Source organism: Drosophila bipectinata, chromosome 2L (assembly GCF_030179905.1).
Source record: "Drosophila bipectinata strain 14024-0381.07 chromosome 2L, DbipHiC1v2, whole genome shotgun sequence".
Taxonomy (NCBI): Eukaryota; Metazoa; Arthropoda; class Insecta; order Diptera; family Drosophilidae; genus Drosophila; species Drosophila bipectinata.
In genome coordinates this window covers 6,030,207-6,052,662 of record NC_091736.1, presented here as the reverse complement: position 1 = coordinate 6,052,662, position 22,456 = coordinate 6,030,207, and the positions used below count along the sequence as shown (strand labels likewise).

Here is a 22,456-nt window from a genome sequence, read left to right as displayed (position 1 = left end):
GGGGCGCAGTAGGTGTCAGCGGCATCTGCATTTCGATGAGTCAGTCTTGGTTCGACTGCGATTAGCATTTTTGTAGCTGCGACTCTTTGTCAATGGTCAAGGTCAATGAGCTGCTCACGATCTGACAAATTGAGTTAATTTAAATATTTAGAGCAGGAGTTGACAAAAAATCTTCACTAGAAATCGCCCACATAAGGTTTTACATTTTTTTCCAATTCACTCCACTTTAAAAATAATGCGGAAGTGCCAATAATATTTAAGGGGCTTTTATATGAAAAACAATGAACATTTTTTAAAAGCCCTTAAAGATAAAATTAAAAAAGTTAAAAACAAATTAAAATTAAGTTATCTTGCCCTGCCATCAATCAGTTTCAAGTACTCCCCATTGAGAATAATTTTACATTTTTTTGTTCGCCTCCACACTCAATTACTTACATTCCCCATTGACGACCCACATAATTCCCACAAATTCCTGTCACTTTAATAAATCTATCAATAAATAATAGTGCAAAAAAGTAAGTGCATTAATTGCCATAATATGCCATAAAAGTCCACGCATTGTGTGGCATCTGCAACAATGTTGCAATTGCCATCGATCAAATGAAAAGCCTTAACAATTTGCATGGCCATGCAAATTATGGCCAACAGGCTGGCTGGTAAAAAACCGAAACAAAAGGCGACTCTCAACTAAAAAAGCAACTAAAGTAAAATAAAATGAAAACTTTAGTTGCAGCAAAAAAAATTGACGTAACTGGCATTTAATTTGCAGGCGAAAGGCAACTTTCTAATAGCCGAATCGAAAGTTGTCAGTACGATGAAGGAAATCAATCCTGCATATTTAAATATGATACAGAGACTTCAATTTAAATCAAATATTCAATCTATAAAAATTTGTGATAAAAAGAGGAAAATTTTATTGAAAGTGTGGGTTCAATCACCCATGTTTAATTTCTGTCTCCACCCTCAATAAACCTAAATAAATCTACTTATAGATATGACGTATTTTTCCAGCGCTTATCGTGCAATTCCAATTTCCTTTCACTCAATAACCCTTTATCAGCCGTTCCCGGTAAGCCAATAAGAGATTGTTGGCCCATTCAACACTGCTTATCAGTGTACCAAATGATTTGAAATAAGTATGTTGAGGTGCGATCTGAAACCGCGTAATGCCAGTCGAATTCGGGAAGCGATCTAGTGCGGAACACACCCAAAAAGAGCCAACAAATTATGGCCGGAGTACGGATTGTAATCGCCTTTATTATTTGGCTCAAACTGTGTCTCATGATTTACCTGATAAACACTCATCAACCTATTTCTGTGGAATCCATTATGCGGCAGTATAAACCAATTAGCAACGAAGAACACCTCATAGATTTTCAGAATTTTTCCTATATGATTGAGCAGCCACCTTGCGAATTGGAAACCAAAGGATTAATTTTTATTCACTCGGCTCCGACTAATTTCGAAAAACGTGCTGTGATACGTGAGACGTGGGGTGGTGTGGATGCCATTGATCATTCGCCACTTCGTGTCATTTTTGCCGTCGGAAAGGTTGAAAATGATATGGTCCAGGGTTCACTGGAGAAAGAACAAACCTTGTTTGGTGACATGCTGCAAGGGAACTTTGTGGATGGCTACTTCAATGTTACCTACAAGCATGTAATGGGCCTGAAATGGTTTCATACTCACTGTCAAGGTGCCAAACTTTTGATAAAAGTGGATGATGATATATTTCTAAACACCGGAGAACTTATAGAGAACCTCGTAGAGCCAACCACCAAAAACAGGACCTTGGATGCATTCCTGCAACAAAGAGAAAGCTTGTTGTTTTGCAGTTTAAAGCCACACGATCCAGTGGCTCGAAGCTATCGCTCCAAGTGGCGTGTAACCTATGAGGAGTTCCCCAAAAAATACTACCCAAACTTTTGTCCGGGCTTTACGATAGTCTACAGCCCCGATACTGTGAAAAGACTTTACGAGGAGGTCCAGAAATCGCCCTATTTTCGCTTGGATGACGTTTACATAACCGGCATTATGTCCAGTCGTACGAATATCACGATTACGGACCTCAGTCCCTTTGTGATTTATCCAAGCCAAATGAATGCTCTTCTGGAAGGAGTAGTGCCCGTGAGTGATATGCAGTTTCTGGTTTCCCATCACAATATTAACCCCGCTCTGATGAGATCACTCTGGGCCCTTGTTTGAGCCGAAGAAGCTTGCGGCCATCTCTGACTCCCTCCCCCCCAATTGCAATCTCCAATTCATGGCAAGTCAAGTACACGACTCGCCTCGTATTGGCCCACTTCAACATAAATCACAGACGGGGGCCCCCGAGGGCACGAGGGCCAACTGGCTCTTGACATTGTTTACCTCATCAGTTTCTGGAGGCTCCAGAATGCCGCCGGCTGAATGGCCAGTAGCTGGAAATCGAGCCTGAAACTACCGCACATATTTTTGACTGATGTTCTCGGGGCCGAAAACCCTCGTCCTTTGTTGCTGGCCTTTGTTTTTTGGCCATTCGGAACGGAAGCTGTTGCTGGCTTTTGATGGATGCGTTGCAGCAGCTGTTTCGGCCAACAATGAACCCGGACGAAGCTGAATGAAAAGCCAATCTGGTATATGGCGTGTGATGTGATGCATTATCTAAACGGACACTCAAGTTCATATTTCCTGGACTTGTGAACTTGAAAAGGCAGGTTATCCAAGTAACTTTTATCTCAAGCCGTTCCTATAGTTCAATATCAGTATTATACTTTATATATAAGAAATTTGTGTAAAATTTGTAATAAAATATATTTATTGTAAAAACACGAGTTCCTATTCTTATGCTATCAGTTTCCTTGATAACGTTTAATCTCATTTTATCAGTATTAGCTAGGAGTGGTGCAATCTTTCAGATAGCTTGCCAGTAATGTTCAATGGATTTTACTGTTCACATAAATACTTATGTCATATATGTTTTCTAGGCAACTATCAAACCATGACATTAAGCTCAACAGCAAAAGTCACCATATCGCATTCTCCATATCTTGTTGGCAGTTGTGTATCGCGATATATCTGGCTATTGAGGCTGGTAATTTGAATTGCAAAACGAAACTGTAGCCGAGGCTTATCTCGGAGTATCTATCTCTTAAACGGTAGCAGGGGATAAGCATACCCAGTATTTATAAATATTCCCATATCTGATTCTGTATCTATGTATCTGTGTCGCTGTCTGGCTGCCATTCTCTGGGCCAAAACAGCTGCAGGCCAAGTGTAAAAATTTGCACGCTAAAGTGTTGGCAAATATATGCAAATTATTATTACATCAATTCAGTTAATTGTCTGCAACAGCTTCTGGACAACTGACACTTAGCCTTTAATCTTTACTTTGTTTTCTTATCAAATGCCAAAAAATATGAAACATAGCTGGCAGATATACACTGCCGTGCACTTGAATAGGGACATGAATTTTGTTAGGTTTCTTTTTATTTTCTCTTAGTCTACTATAGCTATTGGCATATGCCTTGCTGATTTCTGAAGAAGAGAACTTAGGCTAACTATAGAAATAAGAGAGAGGTCCCAACCATTTATCGTTATAATTTTTTTTTCGTGTTTTCAACTGCAGTTTGAGCTTTGCCGTGGCCTATTCTGTTTAATTTATCTTTAAAAGGTGTGTAAGTTAACAAATAATAAACTTTATCGCATGGAATTTTTCTCAGAATGAAGAAGTCACGTCTTTTCCTATTCAAGTGCAGCTTTCTAGGAATGGTTCAAAAAAAACCGAAAAAAATTATGACGGGTTAGCCTGGGTTAGAAATCAGCAAATCACATACCTATAGCTATAATAGATTAAGAGAAAAATAAAACGAAATATAAACAAATTCTAGTCCCTATTCAAGTGCACGGCAGTGTATGTACATTGAATGTATCTGGCGATACCGAAATTTATGACATTTGTGAGAATTACTTTTTATCATTTTCAAGATATTTTGGCCCGTTAAATTTCGTTCTTATCAGTTTACCCAATTAGGTGAAACATTTTTAACGCGCAAAGCTATAGCAAATCTCAGTCGAATTCGGGAACTTTTCCAGAGCGGAACAAATTAAAAGGAGACCTTAAAAATATGATTCGAGGTCGAGTTGTAATAGCTGTCGTTGTTTCAATAAATCTTTGCCTAATTATTTACCTGATAAGCAACCAACAAACCAGAAACCCAGAAACTACAGAAGCCATCCACCGAGACTGTAAAACCGAAAGTCCTGAAGATCCTCTCATAGATTTCGCGAATTTTTCCTATTTGATTGAGCAACCACCTTGCCAAATGGAAACCAAAGGACTAATTTTAATTCACTCTGCTCCGAAAAATTTTGAAAAACGTGCAGTGATACGTGAAACGTGGGGAGGTGTTAATTCCATTGAAAAATCACCACTTCGTGTAATTTTTGCGTTTGGAAAAGTGGATAATATTATCATCCAGTCGGCCTTGAATACAGAACAATCATTCTTTGGTGACCTTCTGCAAGGGAGCTTTATAGATACGTACAATAATGTCACCTACAAACACGCAATGGTTTTAAAATGGTTCAACAAATATTGTGCAAATGCCAAACTTTTGATAAAACTTGACAATGACGTATTTATAAACACAGACAAACTTATCGAGAACCTCGTAGATCCGAAACCCGCTAAAAATGAGCTCGATACCTTCCTCCAAAAGAGTGAGAATTTATTGTTTTGTGGATTAAATAGACGAAATCCTGTAATCCGCAATCCTAATTCCAAGTGGTATGTGAGCCTTGAAGAATACCCCGACGAATACTATCCAGAATGTTGTGCGGGTTTCCTCGTCATCTATTCCCCCGATACGGCGAGAAGACTTTATGAAGAGGTTCAAAAGGCGCCCTACTTTAGAATAGATGATGTTTACATTACTGGAACAATGTCAAAACGAGCAAATATCACGATTACTAACAGCAGTCCCTTTGTGATTAGCAACAATGCTCTTATAAAAGGGGAAATACCCGCCAACTCTATTAACTTTTTGGTTTCCTTTCACAATATTGATCCTGAGCAGATGAAATCCCTTTGGGCCTTTACACAAACAGCAAAGGATTAGCTTATTATTAGATTAGTTCTATTATATTTGTGTTAATAGTCCATTTAAAGATTTTTTTAATATAGGAATTGTATTATTAGTCATAAAGATAAGATAAGAACACGTGCCAGACAAAACCAGTTTTTAATTATTATTTTTTAACACTATTGTACTTTTTGTGAAACTCTTTTTCAATTAAGAGTTACAATTGCTGACAAATAATCTGTTTGTAATAATCTCTTAGTATGTTTCTACAAATTAAACTAAGATTTTAATAGAGCGAAAATAAATTACTAAGACTATTATCAGTGAAAAGAAATCCATGGGGTATTTCGAACAAAGTCTACATCAATAAAAATGGTTTACTTTATCAATAATTGGTTTGCAAAGGTAAAGGTTTACCTTTACTTTTGGTATTTCTTTGGAATATATGTCACGGAACAATGACGTTATTTGGCCAACATATAATTTTCAATGCCCCACACTGTCTCAAAATATGTCCTTTTTGGACCGATGCAGTTTGAGTTTGGTTTTCACCATTTACAGTCCATTTTTTATAATTTTTTGGTCGATTTTCGATCTCCGAACCAACAACAATGGCTGGCCGCTGGACAATCAACAAAAAACGAGCGTCCATTTTCGATTTTTCATCATCAATGGGGAGCACTTCTTCCTTTCGGGCTTGACTTATTTCTTTGCCGTTTACTCGTTTTTTTTTTCTTTATTTTCCCGCTTTTTTCGTTATTGTTCGCTGAAATTTTATTGGCCGCCCCTTTTGGCCATTTTTCGAGGCAAAGAGGGGCATCCTTTTTGTGACGAGTCTCTGGCCATTGTTTACTTCCGTTTCCGGCCGGAAAAAGGGGCCACGGCATATGCAAATATTTTCACCATGATTGCGTTTTTCTCTCGTTTGATTTCTTGCCTTTGTTGTGCACGTGTCCCCTCTGCCTTTTTTCATTGTTAATCGAATTGATGAAATTAAAAAAATATCGGTTTCCCCAAAATGAATTTAAAAGGCAAAAGGTACAATTGCTTTTAAGCGCGAAATTTCATTATGCTGCCCTGTCACACTTATTCGTGTATCTCACTCCGGTATCTCATTTGTCATGCACATGCCAAGGATATAAAAGGATATAAAAGGCACTCACATGTCGCTTAAATGTAATTAAATGAATTTGTTTATTTTACAAAATGAGCGTCGCACTTTTCACGCGCTTTTGAGCCAAATTTAAGTCACTTTTTTGTTTTATCCGCTGGTTTTTGGCCTAATTAAGTACACATATTTACACATGCCACATGTCCTTAAACCACATTTCCCCCCACTCATTTACCTCCTTTTCCATCTTCACGGTTGCCTTTTAAAACGCTCTTAAAACGCTTAGCTCCTGCTCTTGGGCGACTTTCATTTTATGACGCGTAAATAAAAATTAAAACCAGCTTACCCGATCCTTTTTTTGGGTTTATTTTGCGTTTATTTTGGGTTTATTTCGTTACAACTTTTTAAGCAACTTTCCGTTGAGTGGTTTGAATTTTGTTAAGGTTTATGTTCTTGGCGTTTGTTTTGAAACACTCATGGAAATTATGTTTAAGCAGGCATTTAAAAGTTTTCTTTGTCTTGGGGTTTAATATCCGCTGGAAATTAGTTGATAAGGATACGGAGACTTTTTACACCCTTGCAGAGGTGACAGTAAAGAAGATATCTCCGCCCCTTGAAAGTATATATATTCTTGAATAGGATCACCTCCTGAGTTGATATAAGTCTGTCTGTCAGTTTCTACTCGAACTAGAAACTAGAGATCTAGAAATCGTTTAAGGTACATCGCTTGAGGATCGGGTGATAATTGGAAAAGACATGGCCATCACTGTGGGCCATATTGGGAAAACATCATTTTCAGGGGATCCCATCACGAAAAATGGACAAAAAATCTAAAAAATATTTTGTCTCAAGATTTTGATGCAGAATGGTGGAAAATCGATCCAGAAATCATTTAAGGTACTCCGCTTGAGAATCGGGTGATAATTGGAAAAGACATGGCCATCACTGTGGGCCATATTGGGAAAACATCATTTTCAGGGGATCCCATCACGAAAAATGGACAAAAAATCTAAAAAATATTTTGTCTCAGGATTTTGATGCAGAATGGTGGAGAATCGATCCAGAAATCATTTAAGGTACTCCGCTTGAGAATCGGATGAGAATTAGGAAAGATATGACCATCACTGTGGGCCACATAGGGGAAAACCCCATTTTTAAGGGATCCCATCACGAAAAATGGACAAAAAATCTAAAAAATATTTTGCCTCAGGATTTTGATGCAGAATGGTGGAGAATCGATCCAGAAATCATTTAAGGTACTCCGCTTGAGGATCGGGTGATAATTGGAAAAGACATGGCCATCACTGTGGGCCATATTGGGAAAACATCATTTTCAGGGGATCCCATCACGAAAAATGGACAAAAAATCTAAAAAATATTTTGTCTCAGGATTTTGATGCAGAATGGTGGAAAATCGATCCAGAAATCATTTAAGGTACTCCGCTTGAGAATCGGATGAGAATTGTGAAAGATATGATCATCACTGTGGGCCCCATAGGGGAAAACCCCATTTTCAAGGGATCCCATCACGAAAAATGGACAAAAAATCTAAAAAATATTTTGTCTCAGGATTTTGATGCAGAATGGTGGAAAATCGATCCAGAAATCATTTAAGGTGCTCCGCTTGAGAATCGGATGAGAATTGTGAAAGATATGATCATCAGAGTAGGCCATATTGGGGAAAACCCCATTTTCAAGGGATCCCATCACGAAAAATGGACAAAAAATATAAAAAATATTTTGTCTCAGGATTTTGATGCAGAATGGTGGAGAATCGATCCAGAAATCATTTAAGGTACTTCGCATAAGAATCGGATGAGAATTGGGAAAGATATGATCATCAGAGTAGGCCATATTGGGGAAAACCCCATTTTCAAGGGATCCCAAAAATGGACAAAAAATCTAAAAAATATTTTGTCTCAGGATTTTGATGCAGAATGGTGGAGAATCGATCCAGAAATCATTTAAGGTACTCCGCTTGAGAATCGGATGGGAATTGGGAAAGATAAGACCATCACTGTGGGCCCTAAGGGGAAAATCCCATTTTCAAGGGATCCCATCACGAAAAATGGACAAAAAATCTAAAAAATATTTTGTCTCAAGATTTTGATGCAGAATGGTGGAAAATCGATCCAGAAATCATTTAAGGTACTCCGCTTGAGAATCGGGTGATAATTGGAAAAGACATGGCCATCACTGTGGGCCATATTGGGAAAACATCATTTTCAGGGGATCCCATCACGAAAAATGGACAAAAAATCTAAAAAATATTTTGTCTCAGGATTTTGATGCAGAATGGTGGAGAATCGATCCAGAAATCATTTAAGGTACTCCGCTTGAGAATCGGATGAAAATTAGGAAAGATATGACCATCACTGTGGGCCACATAGGGGAAAACCCCATTTTTAAGGGATCCCATCACGAAAAATGGACAAAAAATCTAAAAAATATTTTGCCTCAGGATTTTGATGCAGAATGGTGGAGAATCGATCCAGAAATCATTTAAGGTACTCCGCTTGAGGATCGGGTGATAATTGGAAAAGACATGGCCATCACTGTGGGCCATATTGGGAAAACATCATTTTCAGGGGATCCCATCACGAAAAATGGAAAAAAAATCTAAAAAATATTTTGTCTCAAGATTTTGATGCAGAATGGTGGAAAATCGATCCAGAAATCATTTAAGGTACTCCGCTTGAGAATCGGATGAGAATTGTGAAAGATATGATCATCACTGTGGGCCCTATAGGGGAAAACCCCATTTTCAAGGGATCCCATCACGAAAAATGGACAAAAAATCTAAAAAATATTTTGTCTCAGGATTTTGATGCAGAATGGTGGAAAATCGATCCAGAAATCATTTAAGGTACTCCGCTTGAGAATCGGATGAGAATTGTGAAAGATATGATCATCAGAGTAGGCCATATTGGGGAAAACCCCATTTTCAAGGGATCCCATCACGAAAAATGGACAAAAAATCTAAAAAATATTTTGTCTCAGGATTTTGATGCAGAATGGTGGAGAATCGATCCAGAAATCATTTAAGGTACTTCGCATAAGAATCGGATGAGAATTGGGAAAGATATGATCATCAGAGTAGGCCATATTGGGGAAAACCCCATTTTCAAGGGATCCCAAAAATGGACAAAAAATCTAAAAAATATTTTGTCTCAGGATTTTGATGCAGAATGGTGGAGAATCGATCCAGAAATCATTTAAGGTACTCCGCTTGAGAATCGGATGAGAATTGGGAAAGATAAGACCATCACTGTGGGCCCTAAGGGGAAAATCCCATTTTCAAGGGATCCCATCACGAAAAATGGACAAAAAATCTAAAAAATATTTTGTCTCAAGATTTTGATGCAGAATGGTGGAAAATCGATCCAGAAATCATTTAAGGTACTCCGCTTGAGAATCGGATGAGAATTGTGAAAGATATGATCATCGCTGTGGGCCCCATAGGGGAAAACCCCATTTTCAAGAGATCCCATCACGAAAAATGGACAAAAAATTTAAAAAATATTTTGTCTCAGGGTTTTGATGCAGAATGGTGGAGAATCGATCCAGAAATCATTTAAGGTGCTCCGCTTGAGAATCGGATGAGAATTGGGAAAGATATGACCATCACTGTGGGCCCTAAGGGGAAAACACCATTTTCAAGGGATCCCATCACGAAAAATGGACAAAAAATCTAAAAAATTATTTTTTTTAAGGATTTTGATGCAGAATGGTGAAGAATCGATCCAGAAATCATTTAAGGTACTCCGCTTGAGAATCGGATGAGAATTGTGAAAGATATGATAATCACTGTGGGCCCCATAGGGGAAAACCCCATTTTCAAGGGATCCCATCACAAAAAATGGACAAAAAATCTAAAAAATGTTTTGTCTCAGGATTTTAATGCAGAATGGTGGAGAATCGATCCAGAAATCATTTAAGGTACTCCGCTTGAGAATCGGATGAGAATTGAGAAAAATATGACCATCACTGTGGGCCCTAAGGGGAAAACCCCATTTTCAAGGGATCCCATCACGAAAAATGGACAAAAAATCTAAAAAATATTTTGTCTCAGGATTTTGATGCAGAATGGTGGAGAATCGATCCAGAAATCATTAAAGGTAATCCGCTTGAGAATCGGATGAGAATTGGCGAAGATACAGCCATCGCAGTGGGCCCTATGGGGAAAACCCATTTTCAAGGGGTCCCATGAGGAAAAAAGGACAAAAAATTGGAAAAATATTTTGTTTCAGTATTTTGATGCAGATTAATGGAGAATCGATATAGAAATCGTTTAAAACACTCCTCCTGAGAATCGGATGAGAATTGGGGAAGATATAGCCATCGCAGTGGGCCCTATAGGGGAAAACCCATTTTCAAGGGGTCCCCATCACGAAAAATGGACAAAAAATCTAAAAAATATTTTGTCTCAGGATTTTGATGCAGAATGGTGGAGAATCGATCCAGAAATCGTTTAAGGTACTCCGCTTGAGAATCGGATGAGAATTGGGAAAGATATAGCCATCACTGGGGGCCATATAGGGAAAACCCCCATTGTGCTTAAAGCGGTGCATTTTATTTTATTTAAGTTCTACTATTTGTAGCATTTATTTCAGGTTAGTTAGTAAAGTTGCCTCTGACTTGAATGGTTTCTAATTTTATTTAAATTATGCAAACACACGAAGACATATGTACATACTTACATACAACCCGAAAACCGTGTTTTCAGCTGTCAAATTAATCTGTCACTTTCTGAGTTGGCTAAGTGACATTTACAAATCGCTACAAAGTGAACACGAAACAAACTAATCAGGCATGCCAAAAACTCTGCAAAGTTTGGGGGAAAAGTAAGAGGGATTTGAATGGAAGGGAAAATATAAGCAATCGATAAAATGCAGAAAGGAAAAATGCAAAGGTTCACCTTTCTAGGGCAGAACTAAACAAGGACAACGAATCGACGTAAACAAGAAAGGAAGGTAAGGGGCTTAGAGCCAATAGTAAGAGCGGGAGGCACTTAAGAACAGAAAGGGAAAGAACTTGGAGGACGAGAAAGAGATAGCAACATAGTCAGTACTGGCCAGGTAAGTTGACTTACTCCCAATTGGTATTGGCATATTGGTCCAAGTTTTCAAACGCCAAAGTGGATTGCCCCTTGATTAATTAAAAGCTCTTTTGATGCTGCATATGTGTGTCTACATGTGTGGGTTTCTACACTTCTTCCTAGGCATCACCATATCCTGTTCTGTATTCTCTTCAATATCCTACTTCAGTTACCTCTGCTCCTTTTTGGCCGTGTGTGTGCTTTCGCCAGTGACAACAGAAGTTTGGTCACATTCAAGGACATAATAGTGTTACCAAAGTACTCTTAAATGCTTGAACTTTATGGGAGATCATTTAGAGAAACTTTAAAGGTAAAGACAACTTCCTCTTTAAATTCTGAATGGTCAGAATTTATACAAGAAATAAAATCTGAAAGCTCCTATTATTTTGACCACAATTATTGAGCTCTTTGGACCACCCAATATTGAAATCAGCTGCAAAAGGTACAAAAATAGACCGAAAGAGCCGAAGATAACGACAGCCGACACAGTCCTCGAAAATTGTCCTCCAAGTTCTGGGCAAAATGTGTGCCAATTTTTGTGTTTGTATTTGAAGTCCTTTTGCTAATGGTTTGTCTGCTGTTTCGCCTCCTTTGTCCCCAATCCTTTGGAATTTGCATGACCAAACGTAAATCAATTGCTCGACAAAGGAGCAAAGGATGCAGTCGTAGGAAATGGATAAACAACATCAACTAATTGCTTAAAGGTTGCTCCACAAAATGCAATCCACGACTAGGCTATATAAATTCATTAGATACTGATATAAGCCACACACTGACCAAACAAAGCACTTAAATGTTGTGTAAAAAGGCAAAAAAAAAGACATCACATGTAAGTATAGCAATGAGATGGCGTGACCAGATCTTGCATGAGAATCAATATAAACACGAACATAAATGGAAACCAAAGTGGGTTTGGATCCAAGCATTGAACATGGCTAAAAAAATTAACATAAAGCTAACGGGGGTAAAGCAGGTACATGAGCAAATATGTCGGAAGGTATTTCGTTTATAAATAAATGAGAAAATGACCCAATTAAGTTGATTTCAAAACAAAGATCCTTTATTCCTAAGTTCATTAATTTATGCCAATTCAATTGGTAATAGTAGAAGTCATATAATCCCTCTGTACTGAGCCAATAAATTACTCATTCCTGGAATTACTGTCATATTAGCCCATCATCACATGCCCAGGCCAAAGCCCCACCAACCATCTCATCTTTGAGTCATCGACAGATGCTCGAAATGACCAACGCATTTTAGCTCCTATCAATTCAAGACATTCCCCAAAGCCAACCGAAAACAAAAGCCTCCACACGCAGTCCTGACCATCATTAACATGAACAGACGCGGAGATACAAAGACCTGTTGTCCCATCAAAATACACGGCCATAAATGGGTATTGCTTTCTTGGCTATATAATACCCAGTACTATTCCATTAAAACCCTTTTTTGTAAGAAGTCCTTTGATACTAGTGTTTTATTATATATTATTTCTATTTAAAATTACCATTATTTTCTCTCACTGCTTATCCCAAACCGGTTAACAAGCTGGGAGAACTGGCAAGAACTCAGATATACCGAGGCCTAATGGCGCCAACGACGATTACTGAAAACATAGACATTAAATGCAGAGGAAGTGACATTAATTGCATTGATTTAGCAGGCCCTACAACCCAACAACCAACCGATAAAAGTTGGCCTATCCATCTCCATTATAGAGCCTCCTGCAGCAACGATTTCCGGGCAAGAAATTGTAAAACCGAAATAGGGAAACATGACCATTACGCACCCATTGCGTATGCACTTCCAATTATTTGAAATTGTTGCTAATGAGAAATTAATTTGCAAAATGCTAATCAAGCGGTGGCAGTTGCTCGCTGGTCAGCATTCTCCATTCTAATTCCAACAAATTGCCATCGAAGCTGGCTGGCCAACGGATCGAAGTGATTTAATTAAGACTGTCGGTGGTCAGACAGTTGCACGAGTTTCCCAATTTTGGCATCGATTCCGTTTGGTCTCTAATGCGCATTTAATTGTTTTCGATTTAAACAAAAAATCGAACAGTAATTAGACCAGCAAGTAGTGCGCTTTTTAAACTTTTTAAAGCAAGTTAAGGTTGGTGTTTTGTGAAATACTCCTTTACTTAAAAATCCTCTTTTTAAAGATTCAATATAATTACATAGTGTGGATTGTATTTCAATAGTTGCCCCAAACATTATTATTAGCTTAAAAAAAAAAACTATAAATAAAGACCCAAACGATAAATATATCAACAATTGAGACAGGTGGGGCGTGTATGCAACATTAATCAAAACTTCAGGAAAATTACACCTGCAGTTCAAGACCCCTCGATATCTTCCGGCCCCTGTATGCAGCATTTCAATTTTTTCACACCACGCGGTAGGCTGTGCAACGGTACTTTATGTTCCATTGCGTATCTTTTGTGTGTAATTGCCGCTGCAGATTGATTAATTCTGATTGATTAATGGCATTTAAAGTACGTGTGTGTCGATGGCGGGGAATCCAAAGGTGCGAATTTTTAAGGTAAACATTTCAATCATCTCGTAAAAGAATGAAAATAGCAAACGCTGAAGATAGAATTTGCAACTCCATAAAAAAGAGATAAAGCGAATTTATTTACGGCCTCAAGAAAAATATTGATTTTCCAATTGAAATTAATTATTTTTAAAGAATTTTATCATGTTAATATTATAAAATTTGTGTAAACTTAGGCGCCAAAATATATTTTTAAAGAAACGCATAACAACCAAAGCTGATTGCTACAAAAGATGTAAAGAAAAAATACCACATTTTAGAGGCCAACAATTTGGTATTTACCTTCAAAACTTCATTTTTTAAATACAAATTGTATAGTGAAGCTATTTATTATTAATATTTTATCAATTATCCAACCATTTTTTATATTTTCTAGCTAGAAACCCCTATTTTAAAGATGTAAACAAACCAGGCGCTCACTTGTGGGTGTGGTATTTTCATAATACACAACTCCGGTCACATTGTACACGTTTTGCCAAAAAATGCGCATAAAAACCATACACTATTTTTAATTAAAGAAAAATCAACCACAAAAGGATAGTAAAAATGTCTGTGCTGCGTTTTCTGGTAACGCGCCAGGCTCTGGCTGCCCTGGCCCGGCCCAGAACCATAAACATTATCGAAAATCGAGCTCAAATAGCTTTGGCCTCAACTCTGTGCAACCAAAATAGCCATAAACTTGTTCAAGACTTTGGAAAATCGAATGGAAATTTAAATATTATTCAAACTAGAGGGCACAAGCGCTTCGGACACCAATCGGAGAAGACACCCAATGTAACCAAGTACTTTCACATGTTCATACTGAGTTTATTTCTCATCTCGGTGACCGATTGGGGCAAGTAAGTGACTAACCAACAAAATCTTTGCAAACATCGTTCTTAAAGATTCTATTTATAGAGTTAAACGCCTGTTGATGCCGAAAGTGGACGCAGATGCTGGACAACGGCCGTCATCAGCTGCCGGGGTTAATGGCGAGGATAAATCATCTGATTCCGAGTCGGATGATAGCGACGACGATGAGGGCGGTTCTGATTTGCACTTGCATGAAGGCAAGAAGATTCGCGAGAAAGTCGGTTTCCGCGAAAGGAAGGTACAAGGCTTCTGCTAACTAATTTAAATAATAATGCTTTGAGCAAAAAGTTGTTATATTTTTTATTTATTAACTGGTTTGAACCGAATTTCACCATGAAGAGATACCCGTATCCATGTATATATTTAACACTTTGACTTGGTATACCTTTTATCTAAAGTGAAATTCAGTTGAAAACTAAGAACTATTTCCTTTGAATATATTTTTCAATTTGTTAAATGATTTTCCCGAAAATCTTGGTTTTTACTTTTATGTTTGTGTCGTCTTGATTTATGTTACACCATCACACACACCAAAAATCACACGAAAAACTCAAAGATCATTGAGTACGAGAACCGTATACGGCAGTTTTCAACGCCAGACAAAATATTCCGGTATTTTGCCACCGTAAGACTGCAGGATGCTACCCAGACAATCGTCTGTATGACACCCGAGGACTTTCTACGCTCCATTTATCCAGGAATCAAGCAGCCAGATGGTAAATTATTCATCCAGACATCCACTCTTAACTAACATTTAGTTTGATTAGTTTAGTTAATTTATTAGTTGAATAGTTTCTTTAGTCGATGTATTAGTTTTGAGCTCTTGTTTGGTTTTCAAAGCCGTGCTATTGAGCTAAAGCCATTGTTGTTTGCCTTAGATCATCGAGTATGAGAACCGTATCCGGCAGTTTTCTACGCCGGACAAAGTGTTTCGTTACTTTGCCACCATTCAAGTGCCAGTGGCTGATGACAGGCACGAGGTCTATATGACACCCACAGATTTTCTCACCAGTATGACGCCAGGAATGAAGCAGCCGGATGGTATGTGATAGCTATGAAGGGATACCCTTTAGAATGTCGTAAACCTATAGATTACTAACTGAAGATTGTATTTTACTGGATGAAGCATATTTACGAGTAATATTTATTTTCATTATTTTAGGTTTGGGCCTGGATCAGTATCGTCGGTATGACCCTAAGGTAAGGGTTTGAAATTTTAATAAATATATTTATTAAACCCCTCCCTTTTCAGTCTGTTGGAGAGCTGCTGAATCTTCACCTGGAGAAGAACAGCATCTTTTATAAACTTGGCTCATATGGACTGATTACTTTCTCGGACTACATTTTCCTACTCACAGTGCTTTCCAGTAGGTGGTCTTGAATACTAAAAAATAAGGATTTTTAATGTTATATTTATTTTCCCAAGTTTCCCGCCGACATTTTGAGATTGCCTTCCGCATGTTCGACCTCAACGGCGATGGAGACGTGGACTGTGAAGAATTCGAAATGGTGGCCACTTTGGTAAGGCAGCAAACCAGCATGGGAACCCGCCATCGAGATCATGCCAATACTGGAAACACTTTCAAGGTAATACAGAAATATGGTTTCTGTAAAAAAAAGAAAAATAGCAAAAAATAAGAAGACAGTACCTGGAGCCGTACTAAAATCAATGATTCCTTTTTGTATATTTGTATATTCTCTGTCTTTTGGCTTTAATCCTATAATATTGAACGCGTGTCTAAACTGTGTACATATCAAATCTTAATCTTCCTCTGTTTTTGACGTACTAACAGTCCTTAAAGGTACTTTGTGTATTAATGCTTATTGTCTACTTCTTCTTTTGCCCTTTTAATTGTTATTCTTTTTAAAATCATTTATCCACATTCGCACTGAAGAACACCACTAATACCTTCGCTAGAAACTCCACAAATGCACCTGCTCCCAAGCACACAACTTCAACCTCTTGATGTCTGAAACTGGATTTCTATTAAATACTAATTTAATGTTTAAAAATACCTTTCTTAGGGTGTAAACTCAGCCTTGATCACATATTTCTTTGGACCCAATATGGATGAGAAGCTGACGATCGAAAAGTTCCTGGACTTCCAGGAGCAACTACAGAAGGAGATTCTATCGCTGGAATTTGAGAGAAAAGAACCGAACGAGGAGGGCAATATATCAGAAGCTGATTTCGCTGAGCTCCTGTTGGCCTATGCCGGATATCCTTTGAAGAAAAAGCAAAAGAAACTGAAGCGGGTGAAGCGACGATTCAGGGATCATGGCAAAGGAATCTCAAAGCAGGACTATCTAGACTTTTTCCACTTCTTGAACAATATTAATGATGTGGACACTGCCCTGACTTTCTATCATATTGCTGGAGCTTCCATTGATCAGCAAACGTTGCAACATGTGGCCAAAACAGTGGCCTTGGTCAACCTCTCCGATCATGTGGTGGATGTGGTCTTTACCATTTTCGATGAGAACAGTATGTTTTTAAATATATGATTATAATATAAATTATAATATCCTCTCTCCCCCTTTTAGATGACAACCAGCTTAGTAACAAGGAGTTCATTTCGGTTATGAAAAACCGGGTGCAGCGTGGTTTGGAAAAGCCCAAGGACACTGGCTTCCTCAAAATGATGCGATCTGTGTTCAAATGCGCCAAAGAAACTAAACCCGTTCTACTGGACATCTAAAGATTGTTTCTTGTTGGATTCTCCCGCTGAAAGCGCCCAATCTTAGTCATTTTTCCTACGCCTACGCTTCTCTCGACTATTTATTTATATAGTTAATGTTTACTTGAAACGATTTTAGCTCAATCCTTTTAAAGCAGGGAACCAACTTAAGGTTCTATTTTGTATAATTTAACCGACTCTTGTGCACTTATAACTTTTAATTTTTTTTATTACAAAAATATATCATAATATTTATAAATAAAAAGTATAAGAAACAAAAAAAAAGGGACTCATTGCTTAGTTTTGACTATGGTTTTATATCTTTTAAGAGGATAAGGATTACGATTTATTCCTATGGAATGTATACGATTTTTTAAGGGGAGTACTCTCTTCATAAATAATAATGTGATATGTGAAATTTAAGGACTCAACTTAGTTCTATAGTTTTCTTTAAAATCTTAAAAAAAAGTAATAAGTTATTGTCTTAACGTCTTAGTTAAATTCTAAACCATCTAAGCAATATCCACATCCTCCCGCTCCTCATCAACATCATCCACACTCATTCCGTATAATTCCAAATCGTGTTTCTTTAAATGCGCTGTATAGGCATCCAATTCGGTGAATCTCTGCTGACACTCGCAGCACTCTAGCCAATCCTCCACAGAACTGTCCTCGTCCTCATCACTCTCGTATGTCGAGGATTTCCGGCTCCTCAACTCCTCCAGATGGTTCTCTTTGTGATCGGAGTACTCGAGGTAGTCGCGAAACTTTGATGGACACCGGAGGCACTTGTACCAGCGGTCTCGCATATGGGTGACCATGTGTTTCTTAAGAGTGGAGCACTCCCTAAACGGTTTTCTGCACTTGGAGCAACTGAAGGGCTTTTCGCCCGTGTGGATCATATAATGGCGTTTAAGATTATGGCGGGTTCCAAAGGGACGATGGCAGAGCGGACATGGATAGGATCGACGGCTCCGATTTCTCGGCTTGGTCGATGTATTCCCATCATTGCTCAACGATGATGAGGAATTGGCACTGCTGCAGCTGGGTGGAAGTGGTGGTCGGCTCGGTAGCCTGGATGAGGAACCTGTTTCTGGTAGAGATTTCGTGGCCGGTATTAAAGTCACCATCAATGTTGGTGGTAATACAGGTTGGGGCTGTTCCAGCTCCAGCTCCTCCGTGTCTTCTTCCTCCATGTCGTCTTCCTCCTCCTCGTCATCTTCCAACTCCTGCTCCTCTCCCGTTTTATTTCCCAAATCCTCTGGCTGTGGCTTGATCATCAGATTCTTGCTCTCACAGTCGGCACACCTGGTGGAGTCCTGCACCAAAGGCTGTCCCAAATGACAGATCATACAGATGTATTGGGGATCGTGTGAATGCCTCCGGCGATGCTTCTTCAAATCACTGAACTCCCGGAACCGGCGTTCGCACAAATCGCAGGGAAAAGGACGTTCACCTGAAAGGATATAATAATTAGGATATTTTTAAATATAATAATCCTTGCGGTTATACCGGTGTGGATCATCATGTGCCGTCGCAGGTTATAATTGGACTGAACTTTCTTCCCGCAGGCAGGACACTCGTACATGGGACGTCCTCTGCGGTTCACATAGGGACGTCTCTTCTTTGCTGACCACCTGGCGGAAGTATTCCGCCTTTTAAGAATCTTTTTGGGCTGATCCTGATCCTCTTCCTCAGACTGGAGTGTTATGATTTGATCTTGATTCTGACTCTTTTTCGGACCTCCTCCTTCCTGGTCCTTTAAAATGCAACTAACTCCACTAAAAGGAAGACTTCTCACTAGATTTTTGTCACTTTTAGGATCCTCCTCCTGTTCACTGTCACTCAGCTCGATTTCGGCCACGATCCTTTGCTCCTGTCTGGGAACTAATTCAATGTCTGGCGATATCCTGTTTATGGAACAATTCCAAGAAGCGAGACTTCTGGCTGCACTGATTATCAGCCCCTTGTGATGTTGTGTATCCTCCAGATCCAAGTCTATCACCTCCTCAACCCTTCGCTTCTCCGCCTCCCTCCTTTTAAGTTCCTCTTCCCGTTTCTTTTTCTCCTCCTCTTGTTTCCTCTTCATTTCCAACTCCTTTTGCTGTTGTTGTTGCCCGATCCTCCATAATAATCCCTTGATTTTCGCATCATCAATGGATACAAAGTTCTCCTCGGGCTCTTGGTATTCGTATCGCACAGGATCAGGGGGAATGAGTCCACAGCTGGCACCGCAGTTGACGTCACAGCAGGCCGAGGCAGAGCAGCAGGGCATGAGGGTGCAGTCACTGCAGCAGTCGGCGCAGGACGATGATTTATTTAAAGCCAACTCCATGATCTTTATCTGGGGACGAGGAGAAAAATAATAAACTATAAATAGGATTGGCAATATTAATACATGTATGTTTATTTTTCCCTATCTGCCTTGTGAAAGATATTGTATCTTTCAGATACTTTTTTGAAAAGGCAGCCTAGGTATCTAATATCTCTCCCTCTATAATAAAAAATGAAATAACCCTTAAACATACCACATAAAAAAATGTAATATTTCCACGGCGCTTCCAAGGAGCCACCGATCGTTGCTCTCCTCCAAGCCTTGTGGAGCCTCTGTATTTCGGCACTCTCCGCTCTCAGTATCTTTTTGTTCGCGTTTTCAGTGCGTTGAGCGTCTGCCGTGTGAAGAAGTGAAGAAGAAACTGGATTCGCGATTCGCGATTTGCGGCTTGTTGGGCTCCCCGGCAAAACCTCTCGGCAAAAAAACAAAAACAAAGAGCCGCCGCAAAAGTCGAGCTTCGACGTCGACGTCAACGTCGACAGCACTGCCCGCTGCCTCTGCTCTGAATCAGCCATGCGAACGGCAGCGGCAGCAGAACAACAATAAAAGCTGCAGGCTTTTTCGAGATTGTACGTGAGCCTTGTCCCCTTCCCCATTTTTCGCGTGTGTGTTAACTTGATTTTTCTTCGGGCCACGCAGAGCGAAAACGAAATAGGAAAAAAAATACAAAGAAAATGCGCCCCAAAGAAATAGCAACAACAAAAAACAATTACAGTCAGAGCAACAGGCACGAATTTCAAGATTCAGAGAGTGAGAAAGAGTTTTAGGTTGTGGTAGGAGGGGGAAAAGGGGGGGACTGGGAGAGCTCCACTGGGGGCGTGTGTCTGAGGGGGAGGCGGGCAGAAGAAGGAAAAAAGGAAGCAGCACGACAGCAGCAATACGGCCAGCAACAACAACAACAAACACGATTTGAGGGAGCAACTACAAAAACAACAATTGGGGAGCAGCAGCTACTCAGAGTAGAGGACAGCGGCCGAGACAGAAGCAGAGACGTCAGCGTCTACGTCGACGTTTATTGACGTCCGAGCAGCAACGCAAAACCGTGCGCCTTCATTTTTTTAATTCGCAGTTGCTTTTCATTATTTTTTTCTTTCCTACTCTATAGCTTTTATTGTTGATATTGCTTTCCTTAATTTCTTCCAGCCAATTGACTTAATTATTGGCCCCTATCGGTTGTTGCTTGTATTTTTGTCCGTCTCGGACAGGGTTATTATAGTGTTGTAAAATATACGTAAGAAAGCCCTTGATCCTTTTTATGCTGAAGCTTTTTCAGATCCTTAATAACACAGGCCAACACAGAAGGTTTTTACCTTATTTTGGGACTTGTTTTTGATGTATTTTAGAGTCCTGATTCTTAGAATTTGGCAATTGGTTGTCATTAAGTATCTTTGACAACCAGCGATCCAAATCCAAGTCCAAGCCATCCAAATTAAGTCGTTTTCTAGACTTTATAGTGCCTTACGTATCTGACCGTATCTGAAAGCTTTAAATCGTAAATTATATTCTAATAATAAGGGCACACCATTTTTAGCTTATTTATTTAAAAAAAGATTAAATTCTGTGAAGGTGATAAAAAGTGAAAACTAAAGGCAAGCTTTTTCACTTTCATCTTTTTCCAATTGTTTAAAAAAACCAAGGTTTTTAAATATTTCTAAATATTCTTGTTTTTATAGATTATAGATCATCAAACTATGTCCTTTTTCTTCAAAGAATACATTTTTAAAGTATTTATTTTAGTCTTAAAACTTTTCTTTTACGTCAAGATATTAATTATTTTCTACAAAAAGGATCCAATAAAAAATATAAGTTTTAAGTTCAATAAATTCTTGAAATTCTTGATAAATGCTTGAAATTTAAACAACTTGAAGCTTCAATCACCTGAGAGATCACCTGATGGGAGGTGCTCCACAAGTCTAGGATAGCGTGATCTTGGCTCATTTGTATGCAATTGCCGTGGGCCAGGTAGGTTCTACCTCGAAACCATATTATCCAGATTCGCTCTCAGCTAGGCTGCCATTTGAATTCTCGTTAATCGTGACTGCACCGCACATTCATTTCGCACTCATTTCGTTTTGTTTCAGTTTTAGTTTTTTTTTTTTTTACCATAAAACTCGTTTGTTGGGGATCCGCGAACACACCGTCGTCCAGTCGCATGAAGTCAATATCAACAGAACGCCCACTCGACTTGGTCCGTGTGGAAACAGTGGATCAGTGTATCGGTCACGGACTCTGGCTTTCTCAGTTGGCCTGGCCGGTTGGGCATCCGTGTTCGTTGCATCCAACCAACCAACCACATATATGTATGCATATTATGTCCGTGTCTGTGCCACAAATATTGTTTTCAGAGTGTGTGCCTCCTGGGGAGCAATGCTCGGCCTCTCGGTTTCTGCCTCAGTCTCCAGGTGTTCGAACTTTTTCAACTCGTCTGTATGCATATATGGATACATACTGGTACCTGGTAAGCAGCCAAGTGCTGTGTAAGGCTTGGATACGATGGCGATGGCGTGCTCGGTGAAATTGTTTCTTAAATGGCTTTGGACTTCAATTAAATTTAACAATTTAAGGGTCAACTTGTTAGTCGAACAGGGGAGAAACTTACTAGATATTAAGAACTATAGTATATAGATTTACAAGCCATCTAAACTATTGATATAAGAGGCTTCCACTTACGAACATGATTCAAGCAAGACTGGACTCATAAATATTTTTATAGATTTCCATTATTTTCAACAATAAGGATTCTAAATTTAAGAAATATACCTA

The 22,456-nt window shown here is 38.9% G+C and overlaps 3 protein-coding genes across 6 annotated transcripts; 2 read left to right on the top strand and 1 right to left on the bottom strand.

The window, feature by feature from the left end:
* The first annotated feature begins 1,392 nt into the window (after positions 1-1,392).
* Positions 1,393-2,205, top strand: LOC108119904 (beta-1,3-galactosyltransferase 5-like). The gene has a single exon (XM_017233318.3). It carries the CDS (start codon positions 1,393-1,395, stop codon positions 2,203-2,205), a length of 813 nt encoding a protein of 270 aa, XP_017088807.3.
* Positions 2,206-14,256: 12,051 nt separating this feature from the next.
* MICU1 (Mitochondrial calcium uptake 1) lies at positions 14,257-17,546 on the top strand. Of its 3 annotated transcripts, none has more exons than XM_017233482.3 (8): positions 14,257-14,667; positions 14,726-14,918; positions 15,559-15,721; positions 15,843-15,880; positions 15,933-16,047; positions 16,107-16,267; positions 16,706-17,165; positions 17,225-17,536. In XM_017233482.3, the coding sequence occupies exons 1-8, from the start codon at positions 14,375-14,377 to the stop codon at positions 17,377-17,379; spliced, it is 1,578 nt and encodes a 525-aa protein (XP_017088971.2). In that variant the 5' UTR covers positions 14,257-14,374; the 3' UTR covers positions 17,380-17,536. The 3 variants fall into 3 exon arrangements, with proteins under 3 accessions (XP_017088971.2, XP_017088972.2, XP_070132913.1); XM_017233483.3 differs by lacking the exon at positions 15,559-15,721 and adding an exon at positions 15,237-15,396 and having other exon boundaries at positions 14,260-14,667; positions 17,225-17,535; XM_070276812.1 differs by lacking the exons at positions 14,257-14,667; positions 14,726-14,918 and adding an exon at positions 15,256-15,396 and having other exon boundaries at positions 17,225-17,546.
* Positions 17,547-17,676: 130 nt separating this feature from the next.
* On the bottom strand, positions 17,677-21,024 carry LOC108120002 (zinc finger protein 271). Of its 2 annotated transcripts, none has more exons than XM_070277587.1 (3): positions 21,004-21,024; positions 18,871-19,702; positions 17,677-18,814 (listed from the first exon to the last, which is right to left on the bottom strand). In XM_070277587.1, the coding sequence occupies exons 2-3, from the start codon at positions 19,691-19,693 to the stop codon at positions 17,871-17,873; spliced, it is 1,767 nt and encodes a 588-aa protein (XP_070133688.1). In that variant the 5' UTR covers positions 19,694-19,702; positions 21,004-21,024; the 3' UTR covers positions 17,677-17,870. The 2 variants fall into 2 exon arrangements, with proteins under 2 accessions (XP_070133688.1, XP_043067370.1); XM_043211435.2 differs by lacking the exon at positions 21,004-21,024 and adding an exon at positions 19,887-20,399.
* Between the last annotated feature and the right edge of the window lie 1,432 nt (positions 21,025-22,456).